At 44.9% G+C, this 17,670-nt stretch overlaps 2 protein-coding genes across 2 annotated transcripts; both read right to left on the bottom strand.

The window, feature by feature from the left end:
- Positions 1-5,300: 5,300 nt before the first annotated feature.
- LOC115258785 (protein G12-like) lies at positions 5,301-6,166 on the bottom strand. Its single transcript, XM_029859188.2, has 3 exons — positions 5,772-6,166; positions 5,549-5,715; positions 5,301-5,476 (listed from the first exon to the last, which is right to left on the bottom strand). The coding sequence occupies exons 1-3, from the start codon at positions 6,118-6,120 to the stop codon at positions 5,369-5,371; spliced, it is 624 nt and encodes a 207-aa protein (XP_029715048.1). The 5' UTR covers positions 6,121-6,166; the 3' UTR covers positions 5,301-5,368.
- Positions 6,167-8,493: 2,327 nt separating this feature from the next.
- On the bottom strand, positions 8,494-9,361 carry LOC109429469 (protein G12). Its single transcript, XM_029876777.2, has 3 exons — positions 8,965-9,361; positions 8,742-8,908; positions 8,494-8,669 (listed from the first exon to the last, which is right to left on the bottom strand). The coding sequence occupies exons 1-3, from the start codon at positions 9,311-9,313 to the stop codon at positions 8,562-8,564; spliced, it is 624 nt and encodes a 207-aa protein (XP_029732637.2). The 5' UTR covers positions 9,314-9,361; the 3' UTR covers positions 8,494-8,561.
- Between the last annotated feature and the right edge of the window lie 8,309 nt (positions 9,362-17,670).

The raw sequence follows: 17,670 nt of genomic DNA, 5'->3' as shown, positions 1-17,670 counted from the left end.
CAATCGATCTAATACGATCCTCCTCTTGGCGTAACTAGTCTTCCTGTGGTCATGGTCATTTTAAGGAGTGTAGGGTGACACGTGGGCCATCAGTAGGTCGGCTCTAGAGGCACGTTCTCCTCCATTTGGGAAATTTGTGCCACGTGGGCCACTGCCCCGGGCTCCCACATTTCAGGAGTCCAGACAAAATCTCACTTCAAGAATAAAAATCTGGATCAGCAGATATTGTCTATTCGCAAGATGTTTGTGGTATGCATTTTGTGGTTGCAATTACTTGGACAGATTGCAACTAGCTGTCCAGTTACTTATGAAGTTCCAAGTTTTCTCCAAAACTTGTGAACCATTTGTTTTCATTTTATTGTTATTCTTGTGTAATTGCATAATATGCTTTACTGGAAATTGTGAAGAAAAAATTCTATTTTTCTATTCTATTATATCTAGTACCGTAATCCGGGGTCAAATTGATCACTTTAAAACAACTTTTGCGGAAAACATCAGTGCCTGTTCAAATGTTGCCAAAAGAATATGTGTAAAACTAGTACCCTGTGAAGTATTCATGCTATGCTATGCTAACTAGTACCCTGTGAATCTCCATGGAACCATGTGACAGAATTTTGTTCAACAAATTTAAACTTTAAGTTAAATAACTCCAAATATCAAAATATTGGAAAAGCCAATTTGGGGCGAAATTGATCAGTATACAATTGAATTAGGCATCGGTTGGAAAGGAAAATTTCCTTCTCCGCTTAATTTTGCTCTTCTAAAACCGAATAACGTGTCTAAAATCTTACAACTAGTGAATTTAATACTTTAAATGCAAAATTAAATTTTGAAATTTCCCCTTAAACGCCTAAAGGTAGGCAATTTTTTATGATTTTTATTACAATAAGTGACTATTTCCTCATAAAATGAACTTTTTATAACTGTTTCATGTACTGATTAGCTGCATAACATCCCAACCAAGGCTCCACAAAAATTTTAAAACAGAGAATTAACGGGAAGTCCTATTAGCAATTGATTGTTTAGTAGCAATGATTTCTGCTAAATGAGAAATACATTGCAAATTCCATGAAAAAATCAGGTCAAACTAACTTTTTTCTCAAAAATTAAAAGTCTACACTGATCTCTAGACATCTACGAATCAGATGACGTAAAAAGTTTAAGTTCATTACGATGCTTAAGAGTTCCTAGTATGCAATTACAATGTAGTACCCGAGTGATCAATTTCACCCCGTCGATCAATTTGACCCCGAATTACGGTACCAGTATTGAAAGCATCCTGGAAATATCAAAATATTTATTCATTTATTTAGTTAACATCAAATTCATGATAATACTGAATCAACAAATTGTCGCCATAATACTCTATTTGCAGCTGCAGCTCTCCAACGTCGGTCACGCCCAACACTCGCCAGATCACGCTCCACCTGGTCCACCCATCGTGCTCTCTGCGCTCCACGCCTTCTTGTACCAACCGGATGCAGTTGATCGCCTTCTTGTGATCAGCTTTGCAGGGCTTTTGTCCGGCATTCTTGCAACATGCCCTGCCCAAGTAACCAAAAGTTCCGCTTCCCATGACAAAATGCACTTTCAAGTTCCGCGAAGTTCAGATAAAGTTCCAAATGGAACTTTCTGGCTGCTTAAGAGGCTAACGATGAGCCTTGCTGGAACTTCGGTCACAAGTCCCGGCAAGGCTCATTGTTAGCCTCTTAAGCAGCCAGAAAGTTCCGTTCAGAACTTTATCTGAACTTCGCGGAACTTTAAAGCTGCTTAAGATGCTACTCGGAACTTTGTCTTAACTTTCAAGTTCATAGAAGTTTAGTTCAGTAGCATTGTGTTTCAATGAATATTAAATTTATTTCTTTTACATAAAACAACTGTTTAAGGCCGGACGGGACGGTGGTTGAATCGTCCGCCATTGCTCTGTTGCTAGTAATCTCAACTTCTACTTCATATTATTGACTAGAAATTTGATCGTTCATTTGCTCACTTGTGGTGCACAATCGACGAAAGTTTCAGCTACGTCAGTGCAGTGGAAATCGATATATGCTTCTTCAAAATCGCGAGGCAAATTGTTAGAAAGAGAGGGAAGATAGGAAAAATTACACGTCGTCCCGTGCGGCCTTAAGCATGCACAAGACAAATATGAATTTATCAAATCAATGAATACTAGGCTTGAGCAAAAAAAAAATTGCCGCCTTTCGGATTCGAACCAATAGTCGCTGCGTGAGAACCCCACGCTCTACCACAGTACTACAGCTGCGATTGAGTGGACAGCAGGTAAAGTCTGACTTGAATCGATTTTCTGTCGGCAGCTAGTTTTGCACATTTGTACAGTAGTGAAGTAAGCTTGACTTTGTCAAGTGTCTTCAGCAGCGCAGCGGTAAGTCGGCAGGCTATCACGCAGGAGGATCCAGTTCAAATCTATATAACAGCGACATGTGTGAAAATATAATTATCAGATGCAATTTCCAGACGTGAGTCACAAACCCACCAGTAGGATTGTGATTCTGAAAAACATATTTTTGTTTCTGCATGAATTTTGTCTAAGTTCTGTCAGAAGCTGCTTAGAAGGCTATCCAGCGCGCTTATGTGAACTTTCAAGTTCCAAAATTACTTAAAAATGAAGCTGCTTAGAAGGCTAATGAGCAATCTCGAACAAGCTGCTTAGCTCATAAAGTACCCTTTTATCTGAACTATTGGTTACTTGGGTCAGTCTTAGGATCTCAAGCTTCATACGGCATCCCTCATTGGCTTGTTGGGCCAGTTTACCCTACTGGGCCTAGTGTTAATATATTCCAAGCTCTGATTCTTGTCCGTTGTTTCGCGCTAAAAGTCGTTGCCGTTGAATCAGTTCGATTCTTTTATTTTCGGTCTCTGTAACGGTTTTTTGGTTTCGGGAACAATAGATTGTTGGCCTAAGGTCCCCTATACACAGTGATGGGGCTGCCACTTTAGGTAGAGCTTCCGACGGAGGAGCATTTCATACTCAGTCGCTAGATGCCAGAACAGACGCTGTTTGAGCCGCACCTCCTTGGTGAACAAACATTCGAGACGTAAGTCCTCAATCTAGCTGAAGTCAGAAGGACAGAGTTCGGCAGCAGCAAAGTTTCGCGCGCTCGCTTTGCTAGATTTTTGCGATTTTCTTTCCCCTTCTCTCTGCGGGGCTCCGACGACGGGACGCCAAGCAGTCAGTAGTGTGCGGTAGTTCGGCAGCAGCAAAGTTTCGCGCGCTCGCTTTGCTAGATTTTTGCGATTTTCTTTCCCCTTCTCTTTGCGGGGCTCCGACGACGGGACGCCAAGCAGTCAGTAGTGTGCGGTAGTTCGGCAGCAGCAAAGTTTTTTTTATTATTATCTTTATTAACGAGATTTTCAGCCCAAAAGCAGCAAAGTTTCGCGCGCTCGCTTTGCTAGATTTTTGCGATTTTTTTTCCCTCTTCCCTCTGCGGGGCTCCGACGACGGGACGCCAAGCAGTCAGTAGTGTGCGGTAGTTCGGCAGCAGCAAAGTTTCGCGCGCTCGCTTTGCTAGATTTTTGCGATTTTTTTTCCCTCTTCCCTCTGCGGGGCTCCGACGACGGGACGCCAAGCAGTCAGTAGTGTGCGGTAGTTCGGCAGCAGCATAGCTTCGCGCGCTCGCTTTGCTAGATTTTTTTTCCTCTTCTCTCTGCGGGGCTCCGACGACGCTTCCCTTCGGCGCTAGTTTCGAATACACTTTTAGTTGATAATAAATATTTTCTTTCATTTTTTGCATTTACACAAAAGAGTGAAAAATGTTACTTCGGGTTCGCCGGTCGAGAAAAAATCCGGGCGCCGACAAGTGATTCGCGTTCAGTGTATTTCTGTGTGGAATAGACTAAAGGTTTCTGCTCCCTAGTGGAGTGGAGACGCGCGATAGAATTTTCTTTTTGGCTAGTTCTTGCGTCGAAAAGTGGTCGGTTGTTAACGGCGGTTTGTGTATATTGATCCATTGTCAAATCATATCACCAACCATAGGTGACTCCCGGACTGACAATGTACCTTACCCTACTAACAAAAAATTCCTTCCTGAGACAAACGTGGAGATGCAGCGATTCGCGGTCTTTATAACAACGTTTGTCTTACTAACATTCCCTTCCATCCTCGATGACCGTAAGGACGTGGCCGGCGCCGTTATTGACCTTATTAAAGTTGAGAGCTCTCGACCTGTGTACATTGAGAATAGTACGCTAGTCCCAAGCCCTATTCATTGGTTCCTTGTGCAATTTCGATTGCTCTGGTCAATCACGGAGTAGCAACTACGAATTGTGCGGTCATCTATGCTCATGCTCATGCTCATGCTCATGCAATCTAGCTGAAGTCAGAAGGACAATAGTGCCCAGGCTGCACTACCAACTAAGCACCTATTTTACATTGAACTCCCTTGCTCTTTGAGTAGACACCAGTGAATCAAAATTCAACCACCGCGCAACAATAATGACAATGTCGCAACCTGTATTTGTTGCGACAATCCACCCAATGCGACATAAGATTGTCCCAACTTGAAAATAATAGGATAAACATCGTATACCACGGGTTTAGAGATTTTTCAGCCTTGCGTTGCGATTTTCGAACGGTAACTTCGAGTAGGTAAACACAGCAACTCTGCTGAAGATCTAATCAAACAGTTTCGACTTTGGGTTTGTAATAATTGATTATTCACTAGTTGAAAAGTACGCAACAAATTCAGCTTCCGTTTTGTCTGCAGCAAAAATTTTCGAAATCATGTCATTATCTGTTACCAGTAGGGATAAAGAGTAATCGACGCGCCTTCTTTGTTGCTTGTTTTGTGCTTCTTTTGCCTGACAATTCTCTTCACTGGAGACACTGACGGATAAAGTCATAACTGTTTCAAATATGTATAAGTAAATCTAGACCGAAACTAGATAGTCTTCGCCACTTGCAGCCCGTTCACCCAATTCGAAGCCAAATGTGACTAATGAATGCTTGATAACCGCATACAGATGTCACAAGTGATCACCACATTCTGATTGATGGACAATCGTAGCTCGAAAACGGAAATTTGACTTGAACGTCAAATTTCGCATCGTCATTCATTGAATCATACACATAAAATTTGCCTACAATGATGCCATGCTTAATTATGTCGCTTTTATTATTTATCGAGAGACATATTCCGCCTTAGAATTGACTGACTGAAGACGTATTTTGTTCATCGTCGTCAGATTAACCCATTTAGTTACTTGTGTACAAACGCAGCTGATGGAAGACTTATCATCAGCAAAACGCAGCTTAATGTCACTTTTAGTTTTAATTATTCATTTATTCATTTATTCATCATTTTATTCTTTTTAATATCACATGTAACACAAGCCCAGAAACACTCTTTCATTAGAACTTGCCCCAACCGAAAAATCCGGACACAAGATCGAGGAACCCATCTACGTCGATTCCGTAGTTTCGTAACTTCTGGAGCAAGGACTGGACTTCCTTCGAATTCTGTGGGATAATAATCGCGTTAGACTGCGTTTGACCTACTGATTCTACGTTGGAAGACGCTTTTCAACTTACGTGATAGAGATCAACAAATTTGGTGTAATCGAGGTTGCGTAGCTTCTCGAAGAATGCCTTGAACTCAGCGCTGGTCTTCAGCTTCTCCTCGAACAGAGCTTCGAATTCCTTCAAGGGCATCAGAGCAAGAATTTCATCGACGAAACCGTTCATTCCACGGGGGTTCACTGCAAATGTTTATGGATTTAGATTAGACCACCAAATGTACGAAAAAGTCACTCACGGCTCCTGACGGCTGGCTTCACATGGTTCAATCCAAGGAAATCGGCAACCGTGTTCAGCGCATCGTACACAGCCAGATCAGCATCCTCCAGGTAGTTCAGCACGTCTTCTACTTCCTTCATGGCGAAGAACTGATCCCAAACGGTGGAGAATTCGGCTCCCTGCAGGTAGCCGAAGAATTCCTTAAACTCCGCATCGGTGAGAAGGTACCGAAGAGCCACACCGACCAATTTCTCGAGTGGGACCAAATCAGCAAATTCCTGGAAATCGTCCTTCAGGGCGCGACTATCTGGAACCACTGAAGCGGTAGCAAATGCTACCAGAGTAGCGAGAACGAATATGGTCTTCATAGTGGGTTGATTGATGTTCGATAGGATTGATAACTGATGATTGGATGGCTGGGAACGACGGTATTTATAGTTTGATATGAAACCGATAAGAAACCAAGTGTGTTGATCATCAGTCATTCATAATCGGTCGCCAAGGGTTCATGCTTGAAGATATGATGAGTGGATAATTAAATTGTTCCATAATTGTGTCTTCCTGATTGTTTAATCAGATCAAAAATAAAACATTATATCTCTGCGGGGCTCCGACGACGGGACGCCAAGCAGTCAGTAGTGTGCGGTAGTTCGGCAGCAGCAAAGTTTCGCGCGCTCGCTTTGCTAGATTTTTGCGATTTTCTTTCCCCTTCTCTTTGCGGGGCTCCGACGACGGGACGCCAAGCAGTCAGTAGTGTGCGGTAGTTCGGCAGCAGCAAAGTTTTTTTTATTATTATCTTTATTAACGAGATTTTCAGCCCAAAAGCAGCAAAGTTTCGCGCGCTCGCTTTGCTAGATTTTTGCGATTTTTTTTCCCTCTTCCCTCTGCGGGGCTCCGACGACGGGACGCCAAGCAGTCAGTAGTGTGCGGTAGTTCGGCAGCAGCAAAGTTTCGCGCGCTCGCTTTGCTAGATTTTTGCGATTTTTTTTCCCTCTTCCCTCTGCGGGGCTCCGACGACGGGACGCCAAGCAGTCAGTAGTGTGCGGTAGTTCGGCAGCAGCATAGCTTCGCGCGCTCGCTTTGCTAGATTTTTTTTCCTCTTCTCTCTGCGGGGCTCCGACGACGCTTCCCTTCGGCGCTAGTTTCGAATACACTTTTAGTTGATAATAAATATTTTCTTTCATTTTTTGCATTTACACAAAAGAGTGAAAAATGTTACTTCGGGTTCGCCGGTCGAGAAAAAATCCGGGCGCCGACAAGTGATTCGCGTTCAGTGTATTTCTGTGTGGAATAGACTAAAGGTTTCTGCTCCCTAGTGGAGTGGAGACGCGCGATAGAATTTTCTTTTTGGCTAGTTCTTGCGTCGAAAAGTGGTCGGTTGTTAACGGCGGTTTGTGTATATTGATCCATTGTCAAATCATATCACCAACCATAGGTGACTCCCGGACTGACAATGTACCTTACCCTACTAACAAAAAATTCCTTCCTGAGACAAACGTGGAGATGCAGCGATTCGCGGTCTTTATAACAACGTTTGTCTTACTAACATTCCCTTCCATCCTCGATGACCGTAAGGACGTGGCCGGCGCCGTTATTGACCTTATTAAAGTTGAGAGCTCTCGACCTGTGTACATTGAGAATAGTACGCTAGTCCCAAGCCCTATTCATTGGTTCCTTGTGCAATTTCGATTGCTCTGGTCAATCACGGAGTAGCAACTACGAATTGTGCGGTCATCTATGCTCATGCTCATGCTCATGCTCATGCAATCTAGCTGAAGTCAGAAGGACAATAGTGCCCAGGCTGCACTACCAACTAAGCACCTATTTTACATTGAACTCCCTTGCTCTTTGAGTAGACACCAGTGAATCAAAATTCAACCACCGCGCAACAATAATGACAATGTCGCAACCTGTATTTGTTGCGACAATCCACCCAATGCGACATAAGATTGTCCCAACTTGAAAATAATAGGATAAACATCGTATACCACGGGTTTAGAGATTTTTCAGCCTTGCGTTGCGATTTTCGAACGGTAACTTCGAGTAGGTAAACACAGCAACTCTGCTGAAGATCTAATCAAACAGTTTCGACTTTGGGTTTGTAATAATTGATTATTCACTAGTTGAAAAGTACGCAACAAATTCAGCTTCCGTTTTGTCTGCAGCAAAAATTTTCGAAATCATGTCATTATCTGTTACCAGTAGGGATAAAGAGTAATCGACGCGCCTTCTTTGTTGCTTGTTTTGTGCTTCTTTTGCCTGACAATTCTCTTCACTGGAGACACTGACGGATAAAGTCATAACTGTTTCAAATATGTATAAGTAAATCTAGACCGAAACTAGATAGTCTTCGCCACTTGCAGCCCGTTCACCCAATTCGAAGCCAAATGTGACTAATGAATGCTTGATAACCGCATACAGATGTCACAAGTGATCACCACATTCTGATTGATGGACAATCGTAGCTCGAAAACGGAAATTTGACTTGAACGTCAAATTTCGCATCGTCATTCATTGAATCATACACATAAAATTTGCCTACAATGATGCCATGCTTAATTATGTCGCTTTTATTATTTATCGAGAGACATATTCCGCCTTAGAATTGACTGACTGAAGACGTATTTTGTTCATCGTCGTCAGATTAACCCATTTAGTTACTTGTGTACAAACGCAGCTGATGGAAGACTTATCATCAGCAAAACGCAGCTTAATGTCACTTTTAGTTTTAATTATTCATTTATTCATTTATTCATCATTTTATTCTTTTTAATATCACATGTAACACAAGCCCAGAAACACTCTTTCATTAGAACTTGCCCCAACCGAAAAATCCGGACACAAGATCGAGGAACCCATCTACGTCGATTCCGTAGTTTCGTAACTTCTGGAGCAAGGACTGGACTTCCTTCGAATTCTGTGGGATAATAATCGCGTTAGACTGCGTTTGACCTACTGATTCTACGTTGGAAGACGCTTTTCAACTTACGTGATAGAGATCAACAAATTTGGTGTAATCGAGGTTGCGTAGCTTCTCGAAGAATGCCTTGAACTCAGCGCTGGTCTTCAGCTTCTCCTCGAACAGAGCTTCGAATTCCTTCAAGGGCATCAGAGCAAGAATTTCATCGACGAAACCGTTCATTCCACGGGGGTTCACTGCAAATGTTTATGGATTTAGATTAGACCACCAAATGTACGAAAAAGTCACTCACGGCTCCTGACGGCTGGCTTCACATGGTTCAATCCAAGGAAATCGGCAACCGTGTTCAGCGCATCGTACACAGCCAGATCAGCATCCTCCAGGTAGTTCAGCACGTCTTCTACTTCCTTCATGGCGAAGAACTGATCCCAAACGGTGGAGAATTCGGCTCCCTGCAGGTAGCCGAAGAATTCCTTAAACTCCGCATCGGTGAGAAGGTACCGAAGAGCCACACCGACCAATTTCTCGAGTGGGACCAAATCAGCAAATTCCTGGAAATCGTCCTTCAGGGCGCGACTATCTGGAACCACTGAAGCGGTAGCAAATGCTACCAGAGTAGCGAGAACGAATATGGTCTTCATAGTGGGTTGATTGATGTTCGATAGGATTGATAACTGATGATTGGATGGCTGGGAACGACGGTATTTATAGTTTGATATGAAACCGATAAGAAACCAAGTGTGTTGATCATCAGTCATTCATAATCGGTCGCCAAGGGTTCATGCTTGAAGATATGATGAGTGGATAATTAAATTGTTCCATAATTGTGTCTTCCTGATTGTTTAATCAGATCAAAAATAAAACATTATATAGGGTAGCGCACCCAGAAATCGCCCACACCCCAGTTTTCGCCCACGTACTGGATCTTTTTTATTTTAAATACATTAAATCTGTTTTTGAATGATTAATTCTAATGACAATACATAGTTTTACATTATTCTTAATCAAAAACCTAAAATTGTAGCATCACATTCTGAAATTGATTCGTAAATCGTATGCCTTGACAAACCATGCTAGACCAAGCCCTCAGCATATGTTAAATCACTAGAAATGTCGTACATGAAAATAGGCATAAATGTATATATTGAAAGTGTTTATCGATATATTTTCGTTTATAACGTTGAATATCAATTTAATTATATTTTAAAAGCTCTTTTAAACGGAAATTTTGTGATTAAATTCGCGAAATTCCATTTAAATCAGATGGCGAAAACTGGTACTCGAATTAAGACGCTGATCCATAATTCGCCCTGGGCGAATCTTCATATACTGTACTTTTCATACCCGCTGAGCCAGTTTTCGACCCTCTTGGGCGAATTTTACCGAAAAGCTGTTATTTTTATGAAAGCGGTGCGAAGGCCTAAACTTGCTTTATTCTAGTTCAAAATCGTTTATCTGGTAGGTATTTTGATAAGAAGTTGGATTGGATAAAAATCTAAGAGGGGAAGGGATATATTGTTAAGCAATCCCGCATAGAAATATACCAATTGACATAAAGTCCAAACAAGGTTAGTTTTTCTCATGATGTTTATTGTTGAACAATGTAAAATCATATGCTGACGACCATAAATTACAATTTAGGCAAACCATATCAGATAGTGGCAATATGTTATAGTACCCAAGTATTGTTGAGCTATATGTAGATGCAAACTCGTTTGTAATGTAAACTGTTTCGAGAAGGTAGCAAAATTCTTGGCGTTTATCCAAAATTTGTTATTTTTTTGCGATAGAGTCCCGCTACCATGTGTTTCTTTGTTTCGTCTGAAGTAATAAGACCCAATTCCTAATAAGAAAGCATAAATTGAAGCTTGTAATATTCAAATCTGATCGCTTGATGCGCTGGTTATCATGCATTTAACAACATAACAATTTCTGAAACAAAAGTTTGATTCTCGCTCAAAACGTAACGCGTAAAATGTGTCCAATATGATGATCAGAAATATTTCCTCCTTTGGATCATTCTTCTTATGCCTTCAGTACACGCTTTGCCAAGTGTGCAAACTTTTCCGCACGCATAACCCAGCAGGCCAAAAACGGTCGCAACATTGACAAAACATTGGAAATGTCAAGCGTTTACTTCGATGTTTTAGTTTTGCAATTTAAGGGATTAGTAGGCGCTGAAATTGTAAATATTTTTGTCAGATTTTTCCTTCTTTTCTGTTTTTTAGAGTTATTAATAGTGAAAACAGTGACATGATCACTCAAGTTCATCATTCCCTTTTCGGCCAAAAGGCATTTGGCCAAACGGCAATCGGCCAAATTACCCTTTTGGCCAAATGGCGTTCGGCTAAATGACATTCGGCCAAATAATATGAAACCAGGTCACTGTGTTGTGTAAGAGGCAATAAATGGAGAATGCTACAACTCAAAATTCAGACTACTTCTGATCTAGTACTCGATTGTGTCTTATTTTTGAAAAAATATGCTGCACCGGTTCATTATGATAATTGTTTAATGGAGAACAAATTTCAAATCAAATAAGGCCAAAAATGATATAAACAAAAGATGGAAAATTAACGGAAATAGAAGTAATTATATCATGTGGGAACCCATGGTACCCATGGCTGGCTATTTGTGGTGTATTTTCTTAACTGGCAACACAATAGATACATCATTTTGACGTCATACATTAATGTTTTAGTTCATCTGCAGATAAATTACATTATCTTAAGCATCAAAACATGTAAAAAATGTTAAAACAATAAGTTTTTAAAGTGGGCGAAAACTGGTTCCAATGGTGGGCGAAAATAGGATCAAGGGGGTCGAAATTGGGGACCTTGAGGTCGTTTTTAATTAAACCATTTATTAAAGATTTCACGACATTATTTATAAATTTTTGTCCCGTAATAGCAAGAACACATGCGTTTTTACATATTTACCGAAACAATGTAGTTGACTTGTCCTACAAGTATGATTTTTAAGCTACGGAAGACAAATTCCCGCATAAACTGGGCGATTTCTGGGTGCGCTACCCTAGTCAACGATTCATCTCGCTTTCAGAGACTTACCCCAATATTCTCTTATTACATACCATATAAATTGATGTTCTGAGACTTTATTTTTGCCATCTTCCTATTTCTTAGACATTAGTATTCCTTCACTTACCTATGAATGAGACTCTACATTCTAAACCAGTCTCCGAATTATAGGTCTCCAACGCCCAGCACCCATTCATCGAACGACCATTGCAGTCGTGAAGATTGATTCCGGAGGTGGTCTTTACATGTATTACGTTCGCAATTCTTACCACACTAAAGTGGCTGTTTTTGTCGCTCTTTCTTCGCATTTGAATAAGGGCATTATTTGCTGGTTACGTCTAGCAGCTGAAGGCAAAAAATAACACGCTGACTGCAGTCAGCAGCGGTGGTAGGATTTTAAATGGAGTCATTACCAGCCGAAATTGGCTCCATGGGAAATAAATAAATGGTTTTAAATAAATTCTTCGTCCATGATTTTCCTTTTTGGAGTCCGGATGGACTGGACACACATACTAGGGGGAGTAGGATTCGCTTTTTGCAGTATGTAGCAGCTGAAGTATTTCTACGAGCAAATGTACAGGAATGATTTGATTTTCAACTCACTATGTACTGTTTGTGTGACATTAAACATACCTCGAGTGCTTGGGATATAAGCATATAAGCTGCTAAGTGTGTTATTTTTCACTTTGAGAACACTTAGCTTGTTATCAATCGATACAAATGATTTGTTTATTCTACAAATCAGTTTATATTGACTGGAATGCTCTACAAGTACGCATGACAATCTTAAGAATAGCGTACACTGCAAATATTTCACACGTTTTTATTAGCAAAATCCATGAATTTGATTTATAAATTTTATTTGACACATATAATCTATGGACCTTCTATAAACTATGTGTGTCTGCACATAAAAAAGGTTATGTATATGTCGATACACATATTAATAATATTTTTGACAAATTGCAAAAATATATGTGTGCGACACATGCATACAATGTTTACAGTTTTTCAGTCATAGCATAGCATAGCATAGCATTTTTTTTTCCTTCTAAACCATAGGGGGATAATCTGCAAACAGACACCCTAACAGGAAGGTTAGGATAGTGTGGGGCTGAGGCCGTCTTCTACTACAATAGTAGAAGCCAGGACTACTCTCTCCGGAACCACCAAGAAGGTATTGCTTCAGAGAGGGGCTAGTGCATATTGCACCCTCAAGGTTAGCTGCGTACCCTGCAGCAACGAACATCGATGACTCGCTTTGGAGAGTCCATCACGGTAACATGCTGGCGCTTAGCCAGTTTCCCGAGTGGTCCTAACCACTCCCTTTGTCCTCGGAAGGCGGGCAGGGTCAACCCCGCCCACGCCCAACTGCTTTGCAGACATCAACAACTGATGCCCACGTGCAACCTGATCTGAACTGCTGAAGGCAAGGGTATCACTACCCTTCAGGCCCTATCAGATGCATCCGTAGGTTGCAGACAGCAGGGTCTCACCTATCCCGACCCTTGCCGGGGACCCCTTTCCAACCACGGGCTCGGATCCAACCTAGTAGACCGACGCCACGACAGCACCGCTACCGGGACTTCCTCTCCGCGGCCACTTAATCGCTGTAAGGGTCGATCTCAACCGCAGGGCACCGGTATGACCTACGAAGCCGACTTCGAACCCCTGGACCACCTCTTGCACTGCATCTGGACTAGCCATTCTCCGAGTCCACGCGCCACCTCCTCTGTAGCTCCCAGACGATATGGGTAATAGCCGTTGAAACGACGTTCCAGCCAAACTCATCCCTACACATCCTCTGGACCAAATTGTCCGGAGTTGTGTCCTCCCCGCATGTGGCAAGCATGCGGTCACGCATTGTGCGAAAACGCGGGCACACGAACAAAACGTGTTCCGCCGTTTCCTCTAAACCATTGCACACTGGGCATTCGGGAGAATCCGCATGCCCGAAACGGTGTAGATACTGTCGGAAGCAACCATGACCTGTAAGGACCTGTGTCAGGTGGAATGTAACTTCCCCATGACGCCTATTAATTCAACTATCTACCCTCGGTATCAATCTATGGGTCCACCTTCCTTTGGTGGAACTGTCCCACGCGCGCTGCCATTTGACCATAGAGGCCATCCTGGCAGTCCTGCGTATGCCTCTTGTGCCGCGCATTTCGAAGCACTCCATGTCCTCACTGATAAGAATGCTGATAGGCACCATACCAGGAATTTTTGCGATTTTCTGATACCCCCTCCCCCCCTGGTAAGTTTTTTTGTATGAGAACCCTAAAATTTTTGTATGGCGCGTAAGATTTCTCAAACCCCCCTTCCCCCCATAAACCCTTACGTAATTAATGGACAGTCCCTTAACGCGGTACCCCACGCCGGGCCGCCATACCTAAGTATGGACGTAGCAACACTAGCCAGAAGCTTGCGCTTACTGGCGTACACCGCTGAGCTATTGGACATCATCCGGGACAGTGCCGCAATAGCTGTGGAGGCTCTTTTACAGGCATAATCGACGTGGCTACCGAAGGTAAGCTTGTCGTCGATCATCACGCCCAAGTGCTTGACAGAGCGCTTTGACAGGATAGTGCACTCTCCTACACTGATCTCCGTCTGCTGCGCCGACTGCATGTTGTTAACAACCGTCACCTCTGTCTTGTGGTGTGCCAGCTCCAGTTTTCTGGACCGCATCCACGCCTCCACAACCTTGATCGAGTGGTCGGTAGTCAACTTCACCTCCTCGATCGTTTCACCGTAGACTTCGAGCGTAATATCGTCGGCAAATCCAACAATCACCACTCCCACTGGGCACTCTAACCTCAACACCTCGTCGTACATGACATTCCATAACACCGGACCCAGGATGGAACCTTGCGGGACTCCTGAGGTTATGTGAAAGCACTTCCGACCCACCTCCGTGTCGTAAACTAGTACGCGATTCTGGAAGTAGCTTCCGAGAATCTTGTACAAGTACTCCGGTATCCCCAGACGCAGGAGCGCATCGGCAATAGCAGCCCAACTGGCGCTATTAAATGCATTCCTTACATCCAGAGTCACTACCCCGCAAAAGCGAATTCCCCTCCTCTTAGGCTCGAGTGCTTTCTCGGCGGTTTTTGTAACCGACAAGATAGCGTCTACGGTGGACCTCCCCTTCCGGAAGCCATACTGGTTGCTCGAGAGACCATTTACGCCCTCAGTGAACTTCAACATTCTATTGAGGATGATCTTTTCGAGCACCTTCCTCGCCGTGTCAATCAAGCATATTGGTCTATATGCCGACGGGTCTCCGGGTGGTTTCCCCGCCTTTGGCAATAGTACCAGGCTCTGCCTCTTCCAAGCTTCTGGGAAAACTCCCTCGTCCAGGCATTTCTGCATAGCAGACCTGAACATCTCGGGAGCTTCTGCAATAGCTACTTTTAAGGCCAGGTTCGGAACTCCGTCCGGACCTGGGGCCTTACCTACGCTAAGGGACTTAGCTATCCCCGCAAGTTCCACATCGGTGACCCTTTCCTCATCGCCAGCCCCAGTCCCCGGCTGTCCTACGAAAGGAGGCCAAGGACTAGGATCATGACGCGGAAAAAGTCCTCCAATGATCCCCTCCAACATCTCTGGAGATTGCTCTGTAGGAGCCATCACACCTCTCGTCTTGGCCATAACGATCCTGTAGGCGTCACCCCACGGGTTCGTATTGGCACTCTGACAGAGACCCTCAAAGCAGGCCTTTTTGCTTGCTCTTATCTCGGTCTTGAGCGCGGCTTTTGCAGCGGCGAACACCACCCGCCGTTCGTTTCGCTCTTCCTCTGATCGTGCTCGCTGCATCCGCCGCCTAGCCCGTAGGCAGGCGCGGCGCAGATCCGCAATCGCGTCGGTCCACCAGTAAGCCGGTGGCCTCCCATTTCTAGGGTGGACTCGCCTAGGCATGGTCGCATCACATGCACGTGAGAGCACCGCTACCAGCTCGTCGCCGTCTAAACCGATTAAGTTTCGCTCACGGCGGAGCGCTTCCCTAAATACCTCTTCGTCGAAGTATGATGTCTTCCACCTACGAGGGCTTGGCCTTGGCCTAGCCGCCTCTTCTTCTATCCGCTGTCTGCTGTTGTTGTAGTCGATACTGTAGCGAACCGCCAGGTGGTCGCTGTGAGTGTAGCCATCATCTACTCTCCAGTTCGGACTACTTGTTAGGCCAGGACTACAAAAGGTCACGTCAATAATTGACTCCGCTCCATTTCGACTATAGGTACTCTTGGTACCGACGTTAGCCAAGTCGACATCTAAGATGGCCAGTGTTTCTAGCAGGATCTGACCCCGCTGGTTCGTGCAACGGCTTCCCCATTCCACAGCCCAGGCATTAAAGTCACCCGCTATTACCACCGGCCTTCGCCCTGTTAGCACGGTCGTTAAGCGGTCCAGCATTTGCGTGAACCGCTCGATCGGCCACCGCGGAGGCGCATAACAGCTACAGAAGAAGACCCCGTTTACTTTGGCGACCACGAAGCCCTCATAGGTAGTAGACACCAACTCCTGCACGGGGTATTTACCCGTCGTCCATATCGCCGCCATTTTCCTGGTCCCATCCGAGGCCCAGTTGCCGTTGCCGGCGGGTACTCGGTATGGGTCCGAAATGATGGCGATATCCGTCTCACACTCAGAAACCGCCTGACAAAGCAGTTGCTGAGCCGCATCACAGTGGTTCAGGTTCAGCTGCGTTACCTGCACTGTGATTTGTTGTTCACTGCGGCTTTCTTAAAGGCCGGGCACCCTGGACCACCCATCGTATGTCTGTTTTTCGAGGTTTTCCCGGTACAGATCATGCAGATGGGCGGACTCGTGCAGCTTTGGGCCTTATGACCTTCAGCGCCGCATCGCCTACACAGTTTGCGCCTGTCGGGGCCTTTGCAGTCCCACGACTTGTGTCTTGGTTCCAGACACCTAAAGCAAACCTCTGGTGGCTCGTGGAATGTCAAAGGACATACGCACCAGCCCACCTTTATCCGCCCTACTTTAACGGACTTTTTAACGTCCGCCACAGGTAGCTGAACCAGAGCTATCTGTGTCCCTGCTGGCCCCTTCCGCAGCCTGACGGCTGTGGCGGCCACCTGAACATCGCACTGTTGCCGCAGTGCCGTGACGAGCTCTTCCGCTTCGGTGATCTCGTCTAGGTCTTTGACCTTCAGAGTCGCCTCATGCGTAAGAGCCCTCACCTCCACTCCATCACCAAGGACCTCTTCTGCCAGCCTCTTGTAGGCGGCGCCCTTGTGATCCTTCTCGCGCTTAAGCTACAGGATCATTTCGCCCGTACGAGTACGTCTGATATTGCGTACGTCGGCTCCAAGACCCTCAAGTTTGGCGTCGCACCTCATCGTCTTCAAGACGTCCGAGTATTTCGACTGTTCGGTCTTGATGACGATAGCGTCACCTTTTTCGCGCCTGGCACCTGCCTTCCTACGCCTTGGCTTGGCGACCTGCACTTCTGCCTGCGGATTCACCTTCTTCTTCCTCTTCCGCTCTACCTTTGTCCAAGGAGGGTCCTCTCCTTGGATCGCCCTGCTCTGTGGCTGCTGAGGGCCCACCATTGGTCGCAACCCCTTGTTCCCATCATTCCGGGACGGGCCGGCCTTTTCAGGCCCACCCTTCCCAGCTTTCCGGGAACCCTGGCTGGGGTCCGACTTTCCGGCATTACCACCGGCTTTCGGGTTTATTATGCGCCTGGCCTTGCGGGCACCGCCAGACAGCTCCTCACCTGACGGCTGCCTCGCCCGCTTCTGCGAATGCTTGTCACGTTTGTCACGAGCATTCGCTTCCACACTCTTCGGACTACCCGCGAAGGAGAAGGCCTCCGTTTGCGTAAGCTTAGACGCTTTCTCCTTTGCGGGTTCCGCCGCTGCCGCAGCCAGCAACGCGACCGCGTGCTCCTGCTTGGCCTCGTCGACTGACGCTCTAAGCCGAAGCAAGGCCGTTTT

Source organism: Aedes albopictus, chromosome 2 (assembly GCF_035046485.1).
Source record: "Aedes albopictus strain Foshan chromosome 2, AalbF5, whole genome shotgun sequence".
Taxonomy (NCBI): Eukaryota; Metazoa; Arthropoda; class Insecta; order Diptera; family Culicidae; genus Aedes; species Aedes albopictus.
Note: the sequence above shows the minus strand (reverse complement) of the source record. Positions and strands in the feature narration are given on the sequence as shown.